This window comes from Schistocerca nitens, chromosome 4 (genome assembly GCF_023898315.1).
Source record: "Schistocerca nitens isolate TAMUIC-IGC-003100 chromosome 4, iqSchNite1.1, whole genome shotgun sequence".
NCBI lineage: Eukaryota > Metazoa > Arthropoda > Insecta > Orthoptera > Acrididae > Schistocerca > Schistocerca nitens.
Genome location: NC_064617.1, coordinates 503,472,922 through 503,499,390, shown reverse-complemented (window position 1 = coordinate 503,499,390; position 26,469 = coordinate 503,472,922). Strand labels below are relative to the sequence as shown.

At 39.6% G+C, this 26,469-nt stretch overlaps 1 protein-coding gene across 4 annotated transcripts in view; it reads left to right on the top strand.

The window, feature by feature from the left end:
- Positions 1-26,469, top strand: part of LOC126252967 (tonsoku-like protein) — a 286,128-nt gene that overhangs the window by 153,068 nt on the left and 106,591 nt on the right. For 3 of the 4 annotated variants that reach the window (XM_049953987.1, XM_049953984.1, XM_049953983.1), the window contains exons 13-16: positions 8,098-8,255; positions 10,774-11,010; positions 11,104-11,221; positions 24,430-24,833. In XM_049953987.1, coding sequence (XP_049809944.1) covers positions 8,098-8,255; positions 10,774-11,010; positions 11,104-11,221; positions 24,430-24,833 — 917 coding nt within the window. The remainder of the gene's footprint in view (positions 1-8,097; positions 8,256-10,773; positions 11,011-11,103; positions 11,222-24,429; positions 24,834-26,469) is intronic. The other variant, XM_049953985.1, reaches the window with a different exon arrangement.

The window sequence follows — 26,469 nt, the reverse complement described above, 5'->3', positions numbered from 1 at the left end:
GCTACCGCACGACCACGAGATGCGGGCACAGAATTAATAGGCGGGGTCATTATTCACAGCAGCAAATAGAAATTTAGTAGAATCTACTTTTTCCAGTCGTGTTTAATCCTCTTCTAAATCCATACGATCAGTCCTCCCTATGTTTCTGAACACTGCTTGTATAGTCTTCTTGCAGTTTATTACCAGTTTATTTTCGGTGTGCCATTGGTCTGTATCGTTTGCTGAAATATGTGCTCTTCTCACTGTTCAGTATTGTCACTAACCAGTATTGTTGTGTCATCTGCATACATATTTTTTTTTTGTTTTGCCTTTCTGTTCTCCATCGGTGTAATTTTTAAACAGATTTAACAGCAATGTCCTCATCACTAAACCTTGCGGCACTCCATGTTTGATCTATATCTACACCTACATCGATACTCTGCAAGCTGCCGTATGGTGCATGGAGGAGTCTATCCTGTACCACTGCTTGTCATTTCCTTTCCTGTTCCAATCACAAATAGAGTGAGGGGAAAATGACTACCTATGTGACTCTGTGTGATCCGTAATTTCTCATCTCTTATTTTTATTGTTCGTATACGCAATATACGTTGCGGCAGTGGGATGTGGATTCCCATTTGATTTCCCGAAGCATCTCTGTAACACGTTTTATTTGAATGTACCAGTAACAAATCTAGCAGCCCGCTTCTGAATTGCTTTGATGTCTCTCTTCATTCCAACCTGCTACAGATCCCAAACACTGGCACCAGTGTCCTATATGCTGTCTCTTTTACAGGTGAACCACTCTTTCCTAAAATTCTCCCAATAAACCGAAGTCAACCATTCGCCTTCCCTACCACAGTTCTCTCACATGCTCATTCCACCTCATATTGCTTTTCAACATTACACCCAGATATTTAAACGACTTGACTGTATCAATCAGTACACTACAAATGCTATATCCTAACATTAAAGATTTGATTTTCCAACTTGTCTACATTATCTTACATTTTTCCACATTTAGGGGTAGCTGCCATTCATCAGAGCAACTGGAAATTTTGTCTAAATCATCTTGTATCTTCCTACAGTTATTCAACTTGGACACCTTACCATACACCATCAGCAAACAACCACAGATTGCTGCCCACCCTGTCCGCCAAATCGTTTATGTGTATAGAGAAGAACAATAGTCCTGTCACACTTCCCAGGGGCACTCCTAATGATACCCTTGTCTCTGATGAACACTTGCCGTCAAGCACATCATACTGGGTTTTATTATTTAAGTAATCTGTGTGTCACTCACATATTTCTTAACTTATTCCTTATGCTCGTATCTTCTTTAACAGACTGCAGTGGAGCACCATGTCAAATGTTTTCCAGAAATCTAGAAATATGGAATCTGCTTGTTGCCCTTCATCCATAGTTCTAAGCATATCATGCGAGAAAAGGGCAAGCTGAGATTCACAGGAGTGATGGTTTCTAAAATCATGCTGATTCGAGGACATCAGCTTCTCAGTCTCAAGAAAGTTTGTTATATTCAAACAGAGAATATGTTCAAGAATTCTGCAGTAAATAGAAGTTAGGGATATTGGTTTGTAATTTTGCGAGTCCATTGTTTTACCCTTAATATATACTGGAAATCTGCACTTCTTTCCCGTTGCTTGGGACTTTGTGCTGGGCGAGAGATTCACAATAAGTGCAAACTAGGTAAGGGGCCAGTGCCATAGAGTACTATTTGTAAAATGTAACTGGGATTCCATCCAGACCTGGTGATTTATTTGCTTTCAAATTTTTCAATTGTTTCTCTGTGGCAGGCACACTTATTACTATTTAGTCCACATGGCGTTTGTCTGATGGTCAGCTGATGGTGTATTTGTACGATTCTCCTGTGTGAATGATTTCTTGAAAGTGAAATTTAAAACTTCGTCTTTTGTTTTGCTGTCTTTAACTGCCACACCAGGCTGGTCAGCAAGGGACTGAATGGAAGCCTTAGATCCACTTAGTGCTTTTATGTAAGACCAAAATTTTCTCGGTTTCTCTGCCAAATCATTTGCTAAGGTGTGAAGGTGGTAGTTGTTATATGCTTTGGGCATTGATCTTTTCACAGACACAAGAATCTCTTCTAACCTTCACTTGTCGTCATACATGGATTCCCTTTTGAACTGAGAGTGCAACAGCCTCTTCTTCCTCAGCACCCACTGAATTTCGTTATTAAACCAAGGATGGTCTGTTCCATCCTTTATCCACTTACTAGGCAAATAACTCTCGAGACCACGATTTACAGTCTGCTTAAACTTTGTCCATAATTCCTCTACATTCATCTTACTGGAATTAAATGATGCTAGTTCACTGGCTAAGTGAGATGCTAATAACTGCTTATCTGCTCTATCTAGCAGAAACACTCTTCTAGCCTTCTTGACTGATTTATTAACTTTTGTAATCATAGTTGCTAAAATGACATCATCATCGCTAATCCCTGTTTCTATATTGACATTGCTGATAAGGTCCAGCCTATTTGTAGCTACAAGATCTAAGACATCCCAGTCTATACTCGGCAACTTAAAGTCAACTCCAACTAGTATTGCGTGATCTGGTGTCTTCACTGTCACACTCAACTTCAACCTCAATAGAGGCAATATTTTTGTCCACTGTAATGAACAATCCCTCTCCTATGGCCTCTAATTTCTCTTTCCGATATGCATTCCACAACTCGCTAAATAGCTCAGAGCTTTCCACTTCGGCTTTCAGTCACTCTCAGACCGTGGAATAATTTGAGTGTGAGCGCTCTCCTGGCAGGAAGTAAATTTGGGAACCTTATTGCGAATACTTTGGCAGTTTCTTGATAAAATTGTGACAGTTGAAATGTCTTTACTGAACGCCTTTTTGATTTCTGTTACTGTATATCAATTTGCGAGTGTTCATCAGAGCACCTCAGACTACTGCCTCACTTAAAAAAAAACCTCATGTGCACTCCATGAGTACTCTTGCTACCTGAGTAGTGCTTCATTTGTGTGTTGCACCCTGCTACCTGAGTAGCTGTCTTGTTAGTGCACCCCTGACCTATCAAGGGGAGTCCAACAAATCCCCACACAATAACACAGGTCTAGAAATCTGCAGCCAGGACTGTCACAGAGTCGACAATGCATTTGGTTGGGAACCTCCACTTGGCTCTCAACCAAAGGATCTCAATCAACTCTTGTAACGATGCTGCAAATTGTGAGCTCTGCTTGCACCCCGAGTGCGAGGCCAGCAGTCTTCATTACCTTTACAGCCACCTGTATGATCTGAGGATCACCTCAGAATCCATGCGACAGGCGTCGTCGGTGCCAACATGAGCCACAACGTACAGATGACTGCACCCTACATGCTTGATAGCAACAGTGAAGACTGGCTCTACATCTAGGATGAGGGTTTCCCAGCAGACACACCGAGTGCACATTGGCTTTCTTTCCAGCACTGAACACTATCTGCCTAAGGGGCTCCATAACATTCCTAACAATGGAGCTTCCAATAACAAGTAAACCACTTCCTGCGTGTGCCTGCTGGGGCCCTGCTGAGGGAGCGGCCACCTGTCCACTCACAGGGTGAATGGACGAGGCCAGGTGGCCAGTCTCCGCGTTGGCCCTCCGCTACGAGTGACACAAACACATTACTATCCGCCACTCACCCCGCTGTGAGAGCAGATCCACCGTGTCGGGTGCGGTAGGAGGTGCCTCGGAATCAAAGCCCTTGGGCAAAACAAGCAATATCTGAGGTGACCCATGTGATGCACCAGATTCTTGCCACTGCTATTCCCTCCTGAGGCAGCAGCCTGAAGGTGACTGACCATAGCCGAAAGCACATTCAGCTGTTCGCGAACTGCGGCCAGCTCCTCCTGCATCCGCACACAGCATGCACACATCCAAGCCATTCTAGCAAGACTAATTGAAGAAGTGAACTATAAAAGTAGACAATTCAAGATATGCAACTTTCTACCCTCCTAATGTGTCACCAATGGGTGCTGTTGCGTTAATGACCTACATAGCAGGCGTTCAGTGAGCAACTACTGCGCTACAGACTGAATGAATTTACGTTTACAAAAATGTGAGATGAAACCTCTTAAACAGAGAAACATGCACAAAATTTAATAAGTATACTATCAGGAAAATAGAAAAAGATAAACACTTAACTTGCTGCTCTGTACTTGTACTCGTATGTCAGCCAAGAGCTGGAGCCTGACTTTGGTTTCCAACTGATTTGTGTTCCCTATTGATGCATACTGTTTCCTGTTGCCTAGGTATGATTCAGGGAGTATATGCCACGGGTCAACTGGGAAATCCATGAAAAACCCAGGAATTTTTTCATCCAGGAAAAAACTGGGAAAAATCTGGGAATTTTTCATTGTCTTAGTCTGCAGTTAAATTTTTGTAATCTTGACGGTAAGAACTGATACTTTAACAAATAGTTTTACTCTAGCGTGCTACTGCAGAACAACACTGCAGCAATATAACATAAACGAGAGAATGATACAAAAATAAAAATTTAGTTGCAATGAAAATGCTCCATTCACAACAACAAAAAACAGTGCACAGGTGAGTGTCTACTGACAGCAAAATGTGTCAAATGCTTTAGGGTGAAGACTATGCACTACTTACTAACAAGAAACTGCTTTCAATGGGTGTGATGTCACAACTGTTTACAATTTTAGGTTCGTCTGAGCAATTGCCAGTAGGCTTGCGCATGTGCAGAGAACTGCCTTCTCCCGCTTCTGGCTACTTGAAGTGTGGCTGTTATTTGTATGAGAAGTCGTAGCAAGCAGGCCGATACTACTATAAAATTTTTTCTTACATGCCCTAGCTGCCAGATTTGTGCATCTGCAGAGCAGTCTGTTATGTTGTGGGTAGGGTGGGGGGTTAGTCTCCATGTGACCCATGTTTACATTTTGTGATTTTACTGTTTTCTCTTCGTTTACAGCTTTTACGTCAAATGAAAACAAATGGATTCGTGTGCTGGTAGCTGTCAGGTGAATTAAAATATATTCACAGTATTTCAGAAGATTAAAATATGTTATTAGTTTCAGCTTTCTGATTTTATTTGCATTTTATTAGCAATCAAGCATTAATCGTCTTGTAGAACAATGAAGTTATATGTGTGTTTGCTAAAGAAATTTGGCTCGTATTAATCTTTTCTGCAGAGGCAATTTATTTTAAACAAAGTGTTTCATTCCACATTGTGGGCTAGTTTCAACTGTTTGCTGAATTTAACTTCATGTTTTCATCTTCGGGCGTGTATGGCAGTATGTTGTAGTAAGGAACCAAACATAGGATAATACAGTACTGGTACTCCAAGAAAATTGGCAACCCGAAAACTGAACTGAAAAGGTTAATATCAGATAGGGGTGTACTTTAGTGTGAATCTGCATGTACGAATATGCACTTAAAGCCGAATTATGCATTTCAGTATGGTTTACAAAATTGTGATGCTCTTAGGGCAGTCTCTGATGTCCTGTTTCTTTTATAACATAAGTTCTGTTAATGCTGTATATGTACGAACATATGTAAATGTTCACTTGAAGATGACTAAGCAGGCAAGTATTATTGAATAAATAGTTTTGTTTCAAATATATTGACACTTCAGAAGAATTTTACAAATCTGCCTTGTGTGGAACACAATGTTTTTTGATCACAAAACATTTCAACACTTGTCCTGTATCTCCTCCAGGCCTGACGTTATTTCTTAATTTGTGTTGTTTACATTTTAAATTTACAGAATGCCATTCTTTCATAAATTATAGAATGGCAGCAAACCATGTTTAAACATTTCAATTCTCTGCATGGATTTATATTCATTCCTTGAATATAATATAAATGGTACAGTTTCTTGGCTTCAAAGATAATCTTGTTAATTTTTTATACAGTTTGAAACACTCATAAAATACTTATTGTCCTTAGTTGTGGTGTATACAACTTTTTTTCTTTAATTTTTTGCCAGAAATTTTGCCTTCTTACTACCATTTTGCAGTGGTAATCGAGTGTAAACCTGATTGCGACTGCTACGTAACAATATTGCAGGGAATGAATAAAAAACATCTATAAGTTAAAATTCACCACACAGCAAAATAAAATTAGTAAAAATCAGTCTTGATCGGACAGTCGTTTTCTAAAAATGTGGGCAGTTTCAGCATTTAATAGTAGGCCGTCTTCAGACAATGTACCAGCTGACTGATGATGATGAAGCTGACTGATGATGATTATGATGATTATGATGATGATAATGATGAAACTGCAGTACTGACCCCAGTCGCAAAACTCCCATCAAAGGCAGGGCTACCTATGAAACCAGGCAAGTGATCTATGAGCTGAGCTGCAACCACTGTGCTGCATTTTATGTGGGCATAACAGCCAACAAGCTGTCTGTCTGCATGACCAACAAACTGTGGCCAAGAAACAGCTTGACCACCCCGTTGCTGAGCATGCTGCCCAATTCAACGTTTTTCATTTCAGTGACTGCTTCACAGCCTGTGGCATCTGGATCCTTCGCAGCAACACTAACTTTTCTAAATTGCACATGTGGGAACCCTCCCCACAATGTATCCTATGTACCCATAACCCACCTAGCCTCAGCCTTTGTTAGTCATTGTTTTTTACACACTTGTCCCTTTCCCTCCACCAATGCAATGCCACCAATGATCTTTTAGTGGAGAAGGAGCAGCTTCTACCTCATATAGATGTTAGGGGAAAAAACAAATTTAGAACTTATGACATTTACAGCATGTGAAGAAGATTAGTGCTGAATTGTGAAGCAGGTGAAAATATGAATTTTTAAAACCACTTTCTTGTTGTGTTTGGCAGTGCATAAATGTAGGAATGACACTTCATGGATAACTAAAATCATGTATCAGGCTGACATTTGCTTTGTTGAGAGGTTATTTTACCAACTGAGCTATCATCTACATTTACATGTACACGTGTACTCCACAAGTCACCATACAGTGCATAATGAAGAGTACACTGTACCATAATTAGTCATTTCCTTTCCTGTTCCACTCACAAATAGAGTGACGGAAAAACGACTGTCTATATGCCTCTGTATGAGCTCTTATTTCTCGTATCTTATCTTTGTGGCCCGTATGTGAAAAGTGTGTTGGCAGCATTAGAGTCAGTTTCGAATGCATTTTCTCTAAATTATCTCAACAGTGTGTGTTAAAAAAAAACACCACCTTTCCTCCAGGGATTACCATTTGTGTTCCCAAAGCAACCGTAATACTTGCGTGGTGTTCAAACCTACCAATAACAAATCTTGTAGCCTGCCTCTGAATTGAATTGCTTCAGTGTCTTTCTTCAATCTGACCTGGTATGGATCCCAAACACTTGAGAGCAGTAGTCAAGAATAGGCTGCGTTAGTGTCCTATATGTGGTCTCCTTTACAGATTGATCACACTTTCCCAAAATTCTCCCACTAAACTGAAGTTGACCATTGACCTTCCCTATCACAATCCTCTCGTGCCTGTTCCATTTTATACTGCAATGTTATGTTACGCCCAGATAATTAAATGATGTCACTGTGTCAAGCAGTCTGCTACTAATACTGTATTAAAACATTACAGATTTGTTTTTCCTACTCATCTGCATTGACTTATATTTTTCTACATTTATAGCCAGCTATTATTTGTCATACCAACTAGAAATTTTGTTGAAGTCATCTTGTATTCTCCTACAGTCACTCAACTTCATTATCTTCCCATACACCAAAGCATCATCAGCAAACAACTGCAGATTGCTGACCACCCTGTCTGCCAGATCCATACTGGGTTCTGTTCCTTAAGAAGTCTTTGAGCCACTGACATATCGGGCAACCTATTACATATGCTCGTACTTTCATTAACAATTTGCTGTGGGGCATGACTTGGCCAAAACTTTAATATGTCTTTAAATCTATCACACTTTCTGAATTTCACTTATGGTCTCCTGCATACTATAACCAGATGCTACTCTGACATCTCTTTTCAGCTTCCCAGTTCCCATTGCCTGTCATTCCATCAATAAGTCTTAGTGTGAAAGTGTGGATTTCTTTTTCCATTTGATATGAATACAAGCAGTCTCTGAAATATAAAAAGTAAGGGACTTTTTCCTTTTTTTTTAGACTTATCAGAATCAGAAAATGAAGAATTTGATAGATCCCGAGTTACGAGAAAACGGTCAGTCGGTTTGAAGGTGCGTAGAAATGAGAAAGGGGAGACACAATTGCATACTGCTTGCATTGCTGGAAACAAAGCTCTTGTTAAGAAACTTCTTGAGCAGGTATGTAAAACAGTAAAATATTTTTACATTGTAAGTTTCATCTAGAAAGAAAATGCCCATATAAATATTTCAACAATATTATGGCAGATAAAACAGTTCACTAGTGGATCAAAAAATTGTGCCAACATGGTTGCATTTTCTTTTTCCCCATACATTTAACTTCACAGTTATTAATATAGTTTCATTATTTAAATGTTAAGTCATATGAATCGTACATTGTTGGGTTAAGTACTACAGTACAATGATGATATGTTTGCACTTCTGTTAATGAGTGAACACCCAGTTTTGTGATAAGTTGTTTTATGTGCCTCATCTTGCTTATAAAATCTTGGTGCAAACACCTTGTATTGAATAGAACAAGTGAAGTTTACTTCCTTAACTGAACTATGACTATAGCATTGTGCACATAAAAGAGTGAGTGGTGGGGTAAAGTGCAGTGGCAAGGAGTAGTGGACCACATGACACTCCAGCCACCTGTATGTAGCATGCACATTGGGGTGTGTACAGAAATTTTAGTATTGATTTTCATGTTAGTTTGGGTGTGGTGATATCACTTAGCCACTATAGTGTTTATTATGCCTGACATAAAGCAAACACGACAAGTAATACATTAAGAAGCAAGAGCAATAGTTTTCTGAGCATATAAATTCTGCTAGGCAGGGTCGGAAGCCGGGTGTAGCACTCAACCCAGTGTTGCCAGTGCTGGTACTTTCTTATATGCACCCAACTATAGAACAAGGATTTCTGCCCTTAGTAAGTATGAGGCCCAATGTAGCAGATTATTTTAGTCCGCCATGAAGATTAATATCAGAGCACTCCTCGGTGCAGAGTGCACTGGTTACAAGACAGTAGCCACAATTTCTAACAAAGCTTACCATCTAAGTTTCTGCACCACTGGTTGTTGAGCATTTGCATCTAGATGATGTTTTTGTAATACTTTGCTTCATAAAAGGAGCACTTACAGTGAAGTGTATAGATATATGTTAATAAAGATATTATTAAATTAAAATATATCTAAAAAGAAAGATGATGAGACTTACCAAACAAAAGCGCTGGCAGGTCGATAGACACACAAACAAACACAAATATACACACAAAATTCAAGCTTTCGCAACAAACTGTTGCCTCATCAGGAGGTAAGTCTTTCCGCTCCCGGGATTGGAATGACTCCTTATCCTCTCCCTTAAAACCCACATCCTTTCGTCTTCCCTCTCCTTCCTGATGAGGCAACAGTTTGTTGCGAAAGCTTGAATTTTGTGTGTATATTTGTGTTTGTTTGTGTGTCTATCGACCTGCCAGCGCTTTTGTTTGGTAAGTCTCATCATCTTTCTTTTTAGATATATTTTTCCACGTGGAATGTTTCCCTCTGTTATATTCTTATTAAATTAAAATGTTAACAAGAGTATGTAAACTCAAATGGGTTACTAGAATAAACAGTCGTTGAGATGATATCCAGTGGGCACATTCTCAGATTGTTGCAGAACTCCAGTGGCATGCATGTTGATATTCACGAAAATATTTTACATGACACCTTTCCTTTTATTACATCAGCGAAACAACAACAACAACAACAACAACAACAAAAGACTAGAATTCGTAGATCTTTTTATCAGTTCTGTCATTTTGTGTTTATATTTTTCATCTTAACAAATGTTTCCAGAGGTGAAAGAAAAAAATACTGAGACTGGCTGCGGATTGAGCCTGAGACCTTTGGATATGTAGTCTGGCACGTTACCAGTGAACTATGTAGTAACACTTGAGAGCAGGGCTGGGAGGGGGCGGATTGCAACCGATTTCCACTTTATCAGCGGGATGCGCCATTTTTATCCCTTTACTACAGTAATGTGCCATAGGTATTTCATGGTTACCAGAACTGCAGGTATTTAAGTGCAAACAAACAAACAAAATATTGTGTAGCTTTACTTTTCAAGATGATAGTTAATACTTCATGATTACCCCTCATATAAGTAGTTTATTAGCCCTGTATCAAATTTAGGATTAGCAGGGTTGAATGGTGCTTTGCAATCTTCATATCCAAGTTGGACATTTTCTCTAACTTCATAAATTTACACTATTGGTGTCATTCCAGCCCCTGATCTATGTAGCCCATTGATTCTATGAAGTGAGATAGTGTCTGGCTTCTAGTGTTACCTTTTTCAGTGTTTTTCTTCAGATTTTTTATCGATAGTGATTAGACATTTCTAAGCCACAACATAGCAAAGACTACTGATTTAAACTCTTTGAAGAATATTAAGAATAAGTGTGTAAATGGCATAAGTATTCAACAAGACAAGTTTTCATTCATCATCCATAGCATAATTTTGTGTTTCATGAGCTATGGTAACTCTTTTTACTTTTTTCCCCCTTTGGTTTCCTCTTTCTCCTCCACTAAGCTTATAAAAAGACATTCACTTTTTTTAAAAAATATCTGCCTTTAGAAGTTCATAAAACAAAAAAAGCAAAGAGAAATTTTCATAAAGTATAAATATGTGATTTCGTGCCATTATTTATGATGTAGGGTCATCCTGTGAATGTTCGGGATCACTGTGGCTGGTTGCCTTTACACGAAGCAGCCAATCTTGGTTTCCCTGAGATTGTAGAGATGTTGTTGGATCATGGTGCAGCGATTAATGACAGAGGAGGAGCACTTTGTGGGGGGATTACACCTTTGCACGATGCAGCTTTGTGCGGAAATCTCTCAACTGTCCAAGTATTGCTGAACCGTGGCGCATGTGTTGTCACACGTACAAATGAGGTAAACAGACTCATGTTGGTTATATTCATGTTACCTTACTGTGTGTGAAAATCATTTGAGATCAAATTAGAATAATCTCTAATTCTGCTTAAGGGGAAGACACCATTGGACTGCCTTCTGGAGTGGTATTCACAAAGTGGTGGCCTGGAGGCAGATGATCAGATTCTTTTTGAAGCCATTGAAAGACAGCTGAGGAATGCTTTGGAAAGAGGTATGCGGTGTTTCTTTTCTTTTTTTTTTTTTTTTTTTTTTTTTTTTTATCAAGATTGTTATCCAGCAGATAGTCCTATCTGTTTGCTGGATGAAATTAGTATCATCAGGAGACATTAATTTGTAATCATTGGTTGATTCAGCAAGAAGTCTCAATAAAACATAATAGTGATACAAAATACACATCTATTGAAGACTTCATGAAACTCAGTGTTTCACAATGAAATTATTTCCTGTTTAGTATTTTGGTAACTATGAAGATGACAATGAGCAGCTATGGAAACAGTTTTTTTTTTTTATCTACACAGGTTTACAAAAATTAGGAACAAAAATAACTTCGGCGTAATGTGTCACCTCCAAGGAACATAGCTCAGTGGCACTTGGACCTTATATAGGAAGAACTACTAAAGAGTAGCACAGAAGGCAACTGAAAGAAATACATAATGAAATGAACAGAAATGACACCTTTATTCAAAGACAATAATTACACTGAAGTCACCATAACTTAAGATGGTCTTTTGGACATTACAAAAGGCAGGACACGGTTCTTAATAGAGTGTGTGATCATCACAGATGGTACTGCTTACTCTGCAACGTGCTCCCATGCTGGCCACACGGTTGGTAAGGAGTGCTTGTGGTAGGGCATTCAATTCCTCTATCAGCTCGGTTGACGACTATTGGATGGTCATTGGTGCATGTGGATGTGCTGCAACATGTCTCCTCGTGCACTCTAAACATGCTCGATAGGATTTAAGTTGAGGCGAGGCTCTCGAGGTTTACAAAACTCTGCCTTCTGCAAAACACAATGGCTTTTTTATACCCAGACATGTCTCAAGACCTGTATGTCATCTTCAGTGGGTCTTGATATGTTTCTGAGAAACTGCTTAATTTTGAAGGACAGGGTTGGTCAGGTTGTACTGCTGTTATGCGTTTTACGTCTTGGCAATAAGCAATATTTTTTGTTCTGTGTTAAATCCTTTGTGGGCTTATTTTTGAGCTGTAGTTATATACAGTGTTTCACACCATTTTTCTCTTGACTCTCACCTAGTAATGCCAGATTATACAAAACTGAGATTTAGGAAAACATCTCATTGCGGTCATTGAGAAATGTCACTTTCCTAAATCTCATTTTTATGCATGAAAACTTGGGATACCATGTGAAAATGAAGTGGAAAAAGTATGACAAACAGAGAAAATAATAACTCTCTACAAAGAAACACACAAAGTGACATATGAGGGCTTCTCATAAATTGACCTCGGATTGGCTATTGAAAAAAGAAAAAAAAGGGTAAAATGTTTTTTGCATATGCAATCTGTACTTACATGTTGACATTATTTGTCCTCATAGTCGCCACCCAAATTTAAACATTTTTTTCCCTTTGTAAAAGAATGGTGTTACCAGATGCCTCAGCCAGTTGTTGACAACATCCTTGAGCCGATTGTCGATTGTAAAGTGCTGTCAGCAGCCAGTTCTTCAGCTTGGGAAAGAGATTAGACTCATATGGTGCTAAATCAGAACTGTAGTGAGGATGCTGCTGAAAGCCAAAGAGTCTGCACGCGCGCGCGCGCGCCCGCGTGTGTGTGTGTGTGTGTGTGTGTGTGTGTGTGTGTGTGTGTGTGTGTGTGTGGGTGGGTGCGCGCGCACGCTCTGTATGGGATTGTGCATTGTCACAATGGAAAATGTTTCCTTTAGTAATCATCTTTTGGGGTTGTTTTTTAAAAATTGACATTCAGAGTTTCATCTGAGGTGCGATAAAAAAGAAATATGAATTTTTGAATTTTGTGGGCTTTATACATCCGATTTTCAATTTTTTTTTTTTTTTTTAAATCTTGTTGGTACATATGTTCCTGAAGTATGTTTGTTTTTCATCTGTTTTGAATATTTAGTTTATTATCATGAAGGCTATATGCATTTTTGAGTGCTCGGTGAAGTTTTGCTTTTGAAAAAGGTGGATCAAATAATTTGCATTAAATCTTTTTTGAAAAATGGAACAAAGTGCAGCACCAGTCTCGAAATGTTGATTGTGACTTTTGCGGCTCCGCTGTGAGTAAGCCAAGACGTTATGAGTGGTATAAACATTTCAAAGAGAATTGAAGAAGTTGAAGATGATGACTGCCCTGGACACCCTAGCACATCAATTACATATGACAATGTGGAAGAAATAAGGAAAATGGTTCTGGAAAATTGCCGAATCACCATCAGGAAGATTGCTGATGATGTCGACATATCCTTTTGTTCGTGCCAAGCAATTTTTTTAAATATATTTTGGGCATGAAATGTGTAGCAGCAAAGTTTGTTCAGCAAGTGTTGAATTTTGACCAAAAAAGATATTGTGTAGACATTGCTCAGGAATTGATGAATGAAATCAACAGTGATCCAGAACTTCTAAAGAAGGTTATAACAGGTGACAAAACTTGGTTATAGAGGTGTGATGTCAAAACCAAGGCCCATTCATCCCAATGGAAACTGCCTGAAGACCCAAGATGGAAAAAAATTCGAGAAATTCGATCACGTGTGAATGCTGTTCTCACTATTTTCTTTGATTAGAATGGGATAGTGCATGACGAGTTCCTGCCTTATGGTTGTAAGGTCAATAATGAAAACCACCTGGAAGTTATGTGCCACTTGCATGAAGCATTCTGAAGAAAACGACTGCAATGGCAAAACCACTTGTGGAAGCTGCATCATGACAATGCTCTCTCTCTCTCTCTCTCTCTCTCTCTCTCTCTCACACACACACACACACACACACACACACACAATGCTTGTTCATGATTTGTTTTTGGCAACCCGAAAGGATTTTCAGCTAAGCAAGTGCCATGAAACAAAAAGCATTTGTTTATATCTAACAGCCAGTTGGAAGTTAATTTATGAATGGGCCTCGTACAGTACAATGTGCTGTCAACCCACAAAAGACATTTAAAAAAATCAGGATAATTTGTCCAATCCCATCTTCAAAAATTAATGCAGTTCCAGAAATAAAAGAAGACGTACTGTAGATTATACATAGGTATCAAAACATTTATGTGCAAGGAATAAAAACAGAAAAATGTCGTGTTTTGCAAAAGGTGGAGTTTTAAAAATGGAAACATAATTCACAAACATGAAAAGTGACTAAAAAGAGCAAGTGGCTAAAACGAGCTTCCAAACCTGGTAAGGTAATTGTTGAGAAGGCTACTAAATGTTTCATACACAGTGAATTTATTGTTTATCAGTCAGTTGAAAAAGTAAAAGAAGATGCACATAGGAATTTCATACTGTGATTCATAACAGAATTGCTGAGAATCCACTGGAAGAGAATGTGGTCTAGGGATTCGTTTAAAATATTGCTGCAAAGTATACCACAGTGAAAGTTCATTTTAAGTACTGGTAATGGTGTACAAAAGTAATAAAGGTCTGTTGCAAATAATTACTCAAAATTTTGTTAATTTTTGACATTTTTCCAGTACTAGAGCAGTTTGAATCAAATGCTACATTCCTATTCCAGCCTGGTAAATAGCTGCGAGTAAGAAATTAAATCTCCTTAAACTCATGCAACCTAGCTTGCATAAAAGATATTTTATTGTAAATAACTACACCAATCTGCTTAAACATTTTATCGTACTATTCTGCAATTAGTTTCAACCAAGAGGTCATCAACTCATGGAACTTCTAGTGAGTAAGCTAGATGCAAGCAAGGAAACTACTGGCTCCAACGGTTAAGGTTTTCAAATATTCACTTATTTGACAATTTTGTGGAACAAGTTCCTTCCAGCAGTTCATACTTCAGTTTTATCAGATACCCATTGTCAAACTACTTTTTTTGACAGATGCATTTTCACCAAAGATGATTTCCATCTCTACCCCCCATCCATTTCCTTGTTGCTAAGCAGTCAAAAAGAAGAATCCATTTTATATCCTAGAAAGTACTGCATATAGCCTTTACAACACATAAGATTAACATTATCTATCTTTTGTGCTGGGTTACCAATTTCCATACACTGCTTTGATTGCTGTTTCATTTCTTGCATTAAGTATTTTAAAAATTTTGTGGTACTATTCAATTAGATTCTGTTTGAAGGAAACCAATCATCAATCATAATTTCGTTTTGGCTAGCTTTTAACAAATCTGGCTCCTATTTTGTTCATGCTTAATTTTTCATGTCAGTGTATTTTACACTTTCTTTTCATACTTGTATGATGTGTGCTATTTCATACACCTTTGACTACCTTTCATCCTGTACAGTATTGTGTGCTGTTTCAATGTTATCATCTGTCATTCCAGTTTTGTGGCATCTTTCAATAGATCATGTTCAAGAGATGTGTGAGTTCACTAAGTCATTAAGTGCTGAAAGTAGAAGACAATCCCTATAAACCTTCAACAACTCAAGATGAAATTTTTTTGGTGATAAAATGCCAAAAACAAGGATTAAGTGATGGTACAGTATTCCAGTTTATACATTTGAATGAAACACAAAAGAACTGAGTGCATTGAAATACCATGTAAGCAAATAAGCAGATCAGTGTGTGAACCACACAAAATTAAAGATTGTAGTCAATCAATCTATCATCAATAACAGTGCAATCTGTGTGAGGCTGTGACATTTGAATTAAATAGTTAGCCCTATAGAGCTCTTCTTGAATATGTTTTTGCGGAAGATCTTCCTTCAAGTGTTTGCCCATGTGATTTCAAGCGTTCCGGATTCACTTGCTTGCAATACAAATATTGCAATCACTATTTGTGAGATTACGCAATTTTAGTATATGCTCAATGTGTCTGACACAATGTGTGTACTAGACATTGAGCTTCATTCCTAGGTAGGCTATACAAATGTTTATAAGCAAAATTGTTTCTAGATAAACCACAATTTCCTAGTATCTTAAGAATGAATGAAAGCCAGCCATTTGCTTTACTTATAAGTGGGTGTATGTGATTCCTTCACTTCATATACATGTAGAGTGTTATTCCCAGGCATTTAATTGCATAACTAATTCCAGTTGTTAGTTCATAAACATATAGTTATAAAGCACTACACTTCAGTTTTTCTTAAAAAGCATGAGCTTACATTTCTATGTATTGTGAAAAGGGTTTTCGTATTGGAGAAGAGAGCAGTGAGAATCATAACAGAAGTGAAATAAGGAACATCTTGTTGAAGCCTATTTACTACTTTTAATATTCTCACAAGTTTTACCCTGTATGTGCTAAAAACCATTATGTTAGGAAAAGAAGACACCAATGTCACAAGCAGGATCATTCAAATTTACAACCATGATAAATGGCGTAAAACAGTATCGATATGATTAATAGATGATTAATAATGTTAGTAGCATAAAGAGTTGTTTTTCTTAATTTACCAGCAAATAATCTTAAGATTTTGAGTGGAGGTACTTCAACAGTGCCTTATTCATAAATTCTCATATAAACTGGAACAAACATGAATCATAATGTAAGCAACAATCCCATCCTAGCAATAAATGTAGTACAAATTTACATGTGAAACCCCACTGCTCAATATTGATTGAATTATTATCTTACTGTATCAATTAAATAATAGTAGAATAGTGCAAAAATGTCTGTGTGTGTAAATGACGGTCTAATTGTACAATGTTGACACTGCATGCCATGTAAAATTGTGTGTCATATCCGCAAAAAGACAGAGAATGCAACTGATTCTGCCTGCTAAGTTAATATAGCAGAGGTTCAAAAAAGTGTTGAATGCTTTGAGAGGCTGTAGCACTCATCAAAACGAGAAAAATAAGTCCAATAAATGTGAGTCCGAAAATGCACGCTTTACAAGATAAAAACGTGTTTATAGGAAGGACTGCGCGATGCTTGGTTGCGGATATTAGCACAGTCGTTGAATTATTGCTCCTTCAAATGTGTCAGCAGGGTATTAAGATGTGTTATGCACAGTACTCTACCCCATATTAGGTGGTCTGCACTCAGTAGTGTGGTTCAAGTCGTTTTGTAGTCTTCATTAGTTCTCGTTGTGTTTTTGTGCTTTATTGTACAGTACTGTCAACCCTGGATATGTATCATGGTGTTTTACCTTCTTCCAAATGTGGATTCACTTATGTGTTTACTGCTATTGCTCTGTTTGTACTTTCAAATGGTGTAGTAAATTTACATTTTCTCTCTTCCACCACTTGTTAGCAATGGAAGCCTACTACTTGACAGGTAAAATGGTGGATATGATATTCTGCTATGGTTTAGCAAATGGACATAGCCCATACCCTCTACACTGAAAAATATCTGCAACACAGTGTGCCCTCTGATAAGCTATTCGGCAGACTTTTCGACATCTGAGGGACACAGGTACCCTAGCATCTTGGAAGACTGACAATGGAAGTCCTCAGCACAGTCTGCACGCCTCTCATGGAGGAGTGTGTGTTATGTTTGTTGGAAGATACCCTTGAGACCAGTGTGGGACGATTAGCGGCAGTAGATGGCATGTCTCACTCTCTTATCTGGTGAGGGGGTATTTCATGAACAGTTGCTGTACCCTTATCATCTACTGCACATTCAGGCCCTAAGGCCATAGGATCATCATGGCAGCTAGCAGTCCTGTCAGTGGCTGTTGCAGAAGTGTGCCACAGATCCACTGTCCACATTCAAGATTGTAGTTACTGATGAGCCAGGGTTCACAAGAGATGGTGTTGTGAATTTCCATAACCAGCACGTATTGGCAGGTGTAAATCACCAAGACATTCAGGGAAAAGTTCATCAGAACCAATTCTTAATCAATGTGTCTTCAGGTGTACTTGGCAGTGGATTAATAGGGCCATACGTGCGAACACAAAGGTTATTGTGGTGCATTATCTGGACTTTCTCATTAATGTATTGCCTACCTTGCTGGAGGCTGTGCCATTGCAACAACGAATATAAATTATTCATGCAAGATGGCACACTAGCACTCTTTCATCACAATGTGCACGAACATCAGATGCAAACATTTCAGGACTGCTGCATTGGTCGGGGGCCCCCACAACTCGACCTGCTCGTTCCCCAGACCTCAATCCCTTAGACTTTTGGTTATGGGAATACTTGAAGGAATTGTTCTATGACATGCCAATTAAAGAGATGTGCACACTACAGGGTTGCATCTTCAATGTGTGCCAGCAGGTACAACAACTGGGTATACTTCAAAGGGTGTGTCATTCATTATGCCGGAGAGAAGAGGGGTGCATTGTCATGAATTTGATGCCGGAGAGCAGAGGGGTACGTTGTCATGAATGGACACCACATTTAACACTTCTGTGAACACGTTTATCGCAGAAAGTATGCATTTTCGGACCCATTTTTATTGGACTTATTTTTCTTGTTTCGATAAGTACTACCACCTCCCAAAGTATTTGACACTTTTTTTGAGGACCCTGAATACATTAAAATTTGTGAAAAATGCAACATTCTTAAAAAAGACAGAAATGAATCTGAATTCAAAGATACGTTTAACAATGTACCAGCAATAGCTCTCACAGAGATGGCATGGTTTTAAGGCGAACAGCCGCCTTTTCTATGAGTCTGGAAAGTTCTTTGTTGTGACAGTCAAGCGAAAGCATCAAAGCAAATATTAGTATGCCTCAATGATATTAAAAAAACACAAGTGGGTGTGACTTGAGTGTATGGATTGGGAATGGGCCATTTAGTGTGACCGCAGCATGGGATGACTGCCTTCTTGTCCTCGTATCCATAACAGACTATACAGTTATATCCAAACTGTTGACTTGATGCTGACACAAATGTTTGTATAGAATTTGAAGTCATATGGTATTCATCCGTTATCCACTTGACCAAGTAGTATCTCCATCCAGTGACTATATGACTATATGGAAATTCTAGCTGGCCTCGGTTCAGAGAATTACTCTTTAACCTTTGTTTCCTTCCCAGTTAAGAGGAGCTGTAATTTTGATAGTTGTGGCATCACCATGTGAGTATGTCATATTTTGACAGAAGGTTTGTATGCTGAACAAAAGGCATAAAGTGACTACTGGCAGTAAGACCTCCATTTTAAATGTTGATGCTACTAGCATGAAACACTTGTAAAATTCTGTGAAGAAACAGATCACAAAACTCTTAGAAAGGTGACTGGAAAATCTTCCAAATCAGCCTAGTCTTCACAGTTTGTGTACTGTATATCCTTTTTTGTCATTTCATTTTATTGTTGTTATTTTTTTTCTTTATTTCTAACCAAATTCTATATCACAGAGATCTACTGTAAATAAGTTTAAGAGTGGAGCTAATTCACTTGTAAGTCATTATATAACATGCTATATCACTCACTGTAGTAACCAAGTAATACTCAAAACTGGTCCAAGTCACACAACTATGGCTGTAATAATAACCTGTGAACAGTCAGAACACCACAAGACACAGAACTTCACTGATGTGTGCAGTACAAACTAGAATCACATAGGGAGAGGGAGAGACAAAAAGTGTAAGTTGTCAGTAGGTGGATAGCGGGAACAGCACTGCATGCTTGCGTCCAGCAGCTGGCCCATGCTGATACAGTTGGCGACAGATTCTAACATGCACGCGCAGCGACAATACACTCAGCACGTTCACACTCACTTGCACTAGTAGCAGCATACAGCACACCTCTACCTCGTGTGAAGTGGGTGCGCAGGCTGCCCGACAAAAGACACATCCATCAAATCCGGAGCTGTGGCAGCGGGTGCTGGCAGACGAGTTGGGACGACGTGTTGGACGGGCACTGGAGCATAGGGCTGGAATGTGTGTCGACGCGGGCACGCTCGAGGGCAGTGTGTCCAGTGCAGAACCCGACGACAGCTCTGGAGAGGGGAGTGCCATCACCATTTCTGCGTCATTGTTAGCAGGCAGGTCCCAGTGTAGAGAAGACAGGGCTGGATTCAATGGCGATGATGGCCAAGGCAGTGATGGTGAGGGGACCGGTGGAGGTGACCCAAGAAGAACAGCAGGCTGCAGCAACAGACTCAAGGTCAGAGATGGAGCAGTGCCCAGTGCTGGGAAGCCGAAGACCCATGCCGCCGCGCAGGTAGGAGGCAGCCAATGGGACGGAGGTGCCCCACAGCAGGCGCCAACCGGCTCGAGGTGGGCTGTGGCGACAGAGGCCGCACCTGCAAACCGGTACCTTATTATGGCAGCGAGTGGGGTGCAACAGATCAAAGTGGCACACCACCAACTCGTCGGCCATAAGGACATCACAAGGACGGCGTTCCGGGCAGTGGACAACAGTGGCTGGTATCCACTTGGTCCAGTGAACAAACCCTTGTGCTCACAATGACGATTCTGACGCAAAGTATCCGGATGAATCTGACTGTGGCAGGTGCTGCACAGGCCACAGAAGGTGGAGGAGTGTGCGTGGCTGCCGGCTGTGAAGGAAAATTAGCCAGGTTCTGCTCCCACATAGGCATGAAGTGATAGGTGCTCAGAAAACAGAGAAGGGTGTTGTCCAGTGAAGAATCCACAACAAACATTTTATTTGGGACTTCAGTGTATACATTAGTCGGTCAGCCTCACCATTTAATTGAGGGTGGAAGAGATGAGTCATAGTATGACAAAATCCATGACGGGAACAAAACAATTGAAAGTTGTGAGGAAAAAACTGGGGCCCATCATCGGAAAGTAAGCTACAAGGCAACCCCTCAAAAGAAAAAATTGTCAAAAGTGTACAAATTGTGATCTCAGCTGATGTTGACACACACCAGAGAATATAAGGAAACTGGAAGAATGTATCCATCATCAAGAGCCAATAGGAATTCAAGAAGGGACCTGCAAAGTCTACTTTAATACGTTCCTATGGCTGATGTGGAGTGTGCCAGAGGGCAGAGATGCACTGGGAGCTGCCAGTTGTTGGGCACACTACTCACTAGCTGTGAAAAAAACAAACAATTTTGACGTCAATCCCAGGACAAAAACATGTCTCCTAGGCAACAGTTTAGTGTGCAAAACTCCCCAATGACGCTGGTGGAGGAGCCACAGAACCTCACACTGTAATGAGGTAGGAATGACTACCCTGGGAGAGATGTCTTCCGTGGGCAACAGCAAAACACCATCAAAAACAGAGAGGCGATACCGTAAGGAAAAATAGTTGTGCAGGGGTCTGGAACATGATCTGTCGGTTTACATGGCCAGCCCTGTTGAACAAACCAAACCATCCAGCAGAGAACCGGATCGGTGGCAACAGCAGCTGCTATGCAAGAGCTTGTAATTGGGGAAACTATCAACTGCATCCTGTATTTCAATATTGGGATGGAAGAAAAGCAATTCTTCATCAACAAAATCAAGATCAGGACCCACAGGAAGGCAGGATGAAAAAGAATATTGTAATTGTAGCAAGTCAAGAACAGTGTCCAGTATTGTAGGCAGTGTGCTGCCTTGTCAGGCAAGAAAGTGAGAGGGTTAAACAAGGAAACAATGGGATTATGGAGGCATACAAAAAAACATGAAAATTCTGGCAAGCATAGACTGTGGCAAGAACCTCCTTTCCCACTTGAGAGTAATGCTGCAGGGCTGGAGTGGGAGGCGAAAGAAACAGGTCGTTCAGAGCCGTCGGCATATTGGTGCGCTAGGACCATGCTGAGGCTGTACTTTGAGGCATCGGTCACCAAAACAATGTGCTGGTCCAGAGAGAATGGAGCTATACAAGGCGCCAAGAACAGTTTGGATTTCAACATTTGAAAAGCGCGTTCTCAATCTGGGCTTCAGCAAAAGGTGCATTCTCATTTAACAAAATGGGCAGTAGGTGGACCAGTGTGGCCACCTCAGCAGGAATTTCTGGTAGTAGGCTATCTTCCGTAGGAAGACCTGAAACCCCTTCATGGACGAGGGGCGAGGCATAGATAAAGACGAAGATGTGGTCTGGCAGAGGAAGAACCTCGTGCCACGACATCTTGAATCCTAAATAAATAATAGAAGGTTGAAAAAACTGAAATTTCACAATGTTACACTAAGTGTGCAGACCATAAGACAGAAAACAGAGTGTGACATTTTTCAAGTGATCAGCCGCGGAGGAACCCATGACACTGATATCCAGATAATTAATTCAACCCAGGATAGGCATAGTCAGTTGCTCTAAAAATTGTTGGAAAATACCAGGCGTGATAGTCACGCCAAAAGGAAGACATAAATATTGGTAGAGACCAAAAGGAGTATTCAAAACCAGACTGCACAAATACTCTTCATCCAAACTCTTCAGACAAAACAATTTTAGAAAAGTACTGGGCAATTGCAGTTTTCGCCAATAGTTCCTCTTGGTGTGGGGGAGGATATGATCCTCGATCGACTGCGCATTGACAGTGGTACTGAAGTTTTCCAAATGGTTTCAAAAGCCAAAAAATTCTTTTGAGTCTTTTTTTCTTAAGCTTCCCAGTGTTTGGCTGAATTATCATATGGAGGAAAAGTGGGTGCACGGACTAGTCGAACGGTACCCTGTCCGTTACTGGAAGCCGACAGAGTGGTCACAGCCAAAGCACGCTGCTCAGTCGGGGCCAGTAGTACAACATCTGTAATGAATAAACCTCATGAAACTGCACTTACAGACTACACATGTGGAAACCTTTCTAAACTCTTCTCCAATGGTATGGTAACCAAGTAATACACAAAACTGATCCGAGTCACACAAATATGGCTTTATTTGTAACCTCTGATCAATAATGGAATAGCCTCTCAAGACTCCACAAGACACAGAACAACTGATGTGCACGATGCAACTAGAATAACATAGAGGAGGTCAGTCAGCACTGCTCCACACATATATATGTGCGTGTCGCTGGGAGACGGCATGGCGGAGACCATACTGCGCACACGCCTTGCGCAGTTGGCCTTCAGCTGCCAACCTGCATTGATAAAGTTGGCTGCTGATTCAAGTGCACATGCACGGCGTCACCACACTCTGCACACTCATACTTGTGTGCACTAGTAGCAGGATACGGCACTCACCTTTGGAATTATGTGGTATTTGAATAGTGGCAAAGTTATTTGTTTTTTTTTCTGTAAAGGAAAATTTGTAGATAGGAGTTCATCTTTCACTTCGCTGTTTTCTGCTTTGGTCTTTTTCCCATGAACATATTGCCTGGGCACTAATTTTTGTGCCCAATACCCTTCACATCTTGTACAAAATTTCTTTTGAGCTTTGTGAGAGACTAGGTTTTATTATGGTAGTTAATCTTTCCACTATGGGGGACTACCTAGTAGTGAAAGCTTGCCGTGCCCCAGATGCAGTTAATTACTATCGTAATTTACACTCAACCTTCCTATGGAGTGTACAACTGCTGTGGAATATTTAGAGATTTATGTTTATCACCTAGCTGGGGTTGGCAGCTGTACTGCAGACTCACTTTGTCTTCTGCTTTGAACCCAACAGATAGCAGTTCAGTTTGCAATACACTATTTTGTAGCCAACTTGATTGCAGCACTATCGTCAGACTCTTAACTGCATTGTATACATCCTGTTAACTCGAAAAACTGTTTCAAATGCAACTGTGTTGTAAAAAATGAAATGAAATTCTTTGTGCTCTTACATGCTATTAAAGTTTTAGTAGCCTCTTAACAGAGTTCAGTGTATGTGTCTTCTGTGGCATGCAGGATTTCTAAGCAGTATTCCAGTCCCAACCACGTTCAACCTTACAAGTGCAATTGCTACTCTGATGCAAGCTCACAGGTCCCACGCCATAATCTGGTAGACAGCATCCTTCAGAAAGCCCCAAAGAAAAATTCGAATGGGGTTATGTATGGAGACCTTGGGGGCCAGAAAGTGGGTCCTCCTCTTCCAATCCAGTGACCTGGAAATGTCTCATCCAAAATCTTCTTAACACTTACAGGCCTATTGAAGTTGGACACCATCATACTGCAGGTTACAGTCCCTCAAACTGTAGAAATGCAAACACATTCAAATGGGTTTGCACTTGACCTCAGTTGTTCTGCTGATGAAACAATTGCTGTACACTGCAGCCTGAAATAGAGAAAAATTACAAAATCAAATTTAAAGAAATGTTATTTCTTGTGTAATTTCTACATAAAGACAAGTTAACTTAAAATAGTACAGTATATTATGTTTTACACACAACTGTCACACTGTATAGTTGCAGAAAACCCATAAAATTTAAAACTTTGCCTTTACGAGGTCTCTGTACTTTGAAGAAAACTTGATGCCTTATAATTATCTAATTTGAGTTATTTAAAGTGTACATTATATTGTAAGGAAGAAATTAAAGTAAACTCTGTTACATCTTTTGTATCTTCGATATAGCAGGGCAGAGTTCTGTCAGTACTGGAGAATTACCGAGAAAAATACAAAAAAGAGACATGCCAGAGGCTAAGCGCAGAAAGAAAGCAGAAGGAAATAGACCCAAGAAGGCAAAGAGACATGAATCTGGCTTGCGGCGGCATCTCGAGGACTCCAGCCCTGAACGAAGCAGACGACTACGTAGTTTGAGCCCTGTCAGTGATAGAAGTGGTTCACCTATTGTATCTTCATCAGCTGATGTGACAGGAGTTGATAGCAATTACTCAGCTCCATTTGGTGATAAAGAAGTCTCCTCATCATGTATTGCAGTTTCTGATAGTGATTCTGATGGGGCTCAAGCAAGAGAGGAATATCAACGAGCCATTGCTAGTCTTCGTACTCGGACAGCCCAACACACATCATCTTCGGTAACTTATTATATGTTGTTTTTTAGTTTTAACAAAGTGCTATGTTAAGACGATTTTAAAGAGGAAATTTCAAATGGAAGTTCGAATTTCATGCATACTAAAATTGAGGGTGTATCATTTGTCCCCTTTCACCTATGTCACTGTTATGTTTTCATGTCTACACTGCGGAACAGATTCTGATAAAATTTGGTATAGAGGTAGCTCGAACATTAAGGAAGAATATAAGCTACTTAAGAAAGTATGTAGTACAACATACTTATCGATTTGAAGACTATAATCTGAACTGTAGAACAATAATTACTCTTTGAAAACTTTTTCACTCTTTCACTTTCGAACTTAGAAAGTTTTTAATCCATATTTCCTTACCAATGCCAGTATTACTAATTCGATGAAATTTGGTATAGCGATAGCTTGAACAGTGAGGAAGAGCTACTTTACAAAGTTGTATCATTTTGGGTATTATTAACATTTTTAAATATGGTACATGTGAGTGACATGCAGACAAAGCTGGCACGATGATTGGCAACTCGTAGTGTCTGTAGATTATTCTGTGACAGTGCATATGCAATGTCATTGTACGTGGGATTTATGGTATTGAGTTGCTATGCCACATGGCATTGCTGGAGAGTTTTGGTGAAGATACAACAATTAAGTTGGATGGTAATCCCAAGAACCGTATTTGAAACTATTACAGCAAGCCTCGCAAACATAAGTCTAATTTGGCACAGAGCTCAAGCTACACAAGTTACTGGAATCCAGCTATCTCAGAGCAATCTCATGTTCGCCAAAATTTGGATGCAGAATTTCAGGTGATCTTAAAGAGCTACAGAGATACTAAAATAGTCACAAGCTCAGCACATTTTAGACACTAAGCACCATGCATTCCTTACAGCTTCCAAGACGCTTGAAGACTCACAAACACGGCTTTATTTAAGGCTGTATGATAAACAGACAGTTGCATCTTTACATATGGAACATGGGTGATTTTTGGTGAGAGTGCATTTGATGATGATCCATTAATCGTAAAGTAGTCATTATAAGGGGACGGATCAAAAATGTGGGCACAATAATGCATTAAAATGGAAGGCAGAAATGGTTAGTACATGTTTCTTTGGTGGCAAAATTTTACATTCAGTACTAGGTGAGCCAGAGCAAGCCCTGAAAATTCCACTTCTGCACGAATGTAATGAATTGAGGTATTTTGGAATATGATTAGAAAATATAATGCATGTTCTCAGATTCGACACACACAAAATAATAGAAAGACATTCATGATGAACCTGCATACCAGCACCGCATGTATCTTTTATGCAAAGTCATCTTGTAAAATTACTGTCTTACTTACTCAGAATTAATTGTAACAAAACTACTGATATGCGAGCGAAACAGTAGGTTACATCTACTGTATTTATAAAATAATAAATTCACTTCAGTTGCCAGTGATTTCTTAACTTACACACAACTGGTTTCAAATCCTAAAGCTTCAGTTTTGGGTGCCACCAAATTATTATGAAAACATAAATATGTGGCATATGGGCCAGTCAGTCATGGAGGGTCATGCCCATGTCACAAAAGCATGAGCATAGGACCAGCAACCATAGCACCCATCTGGACAGCACGACATGTAAGTGACTCA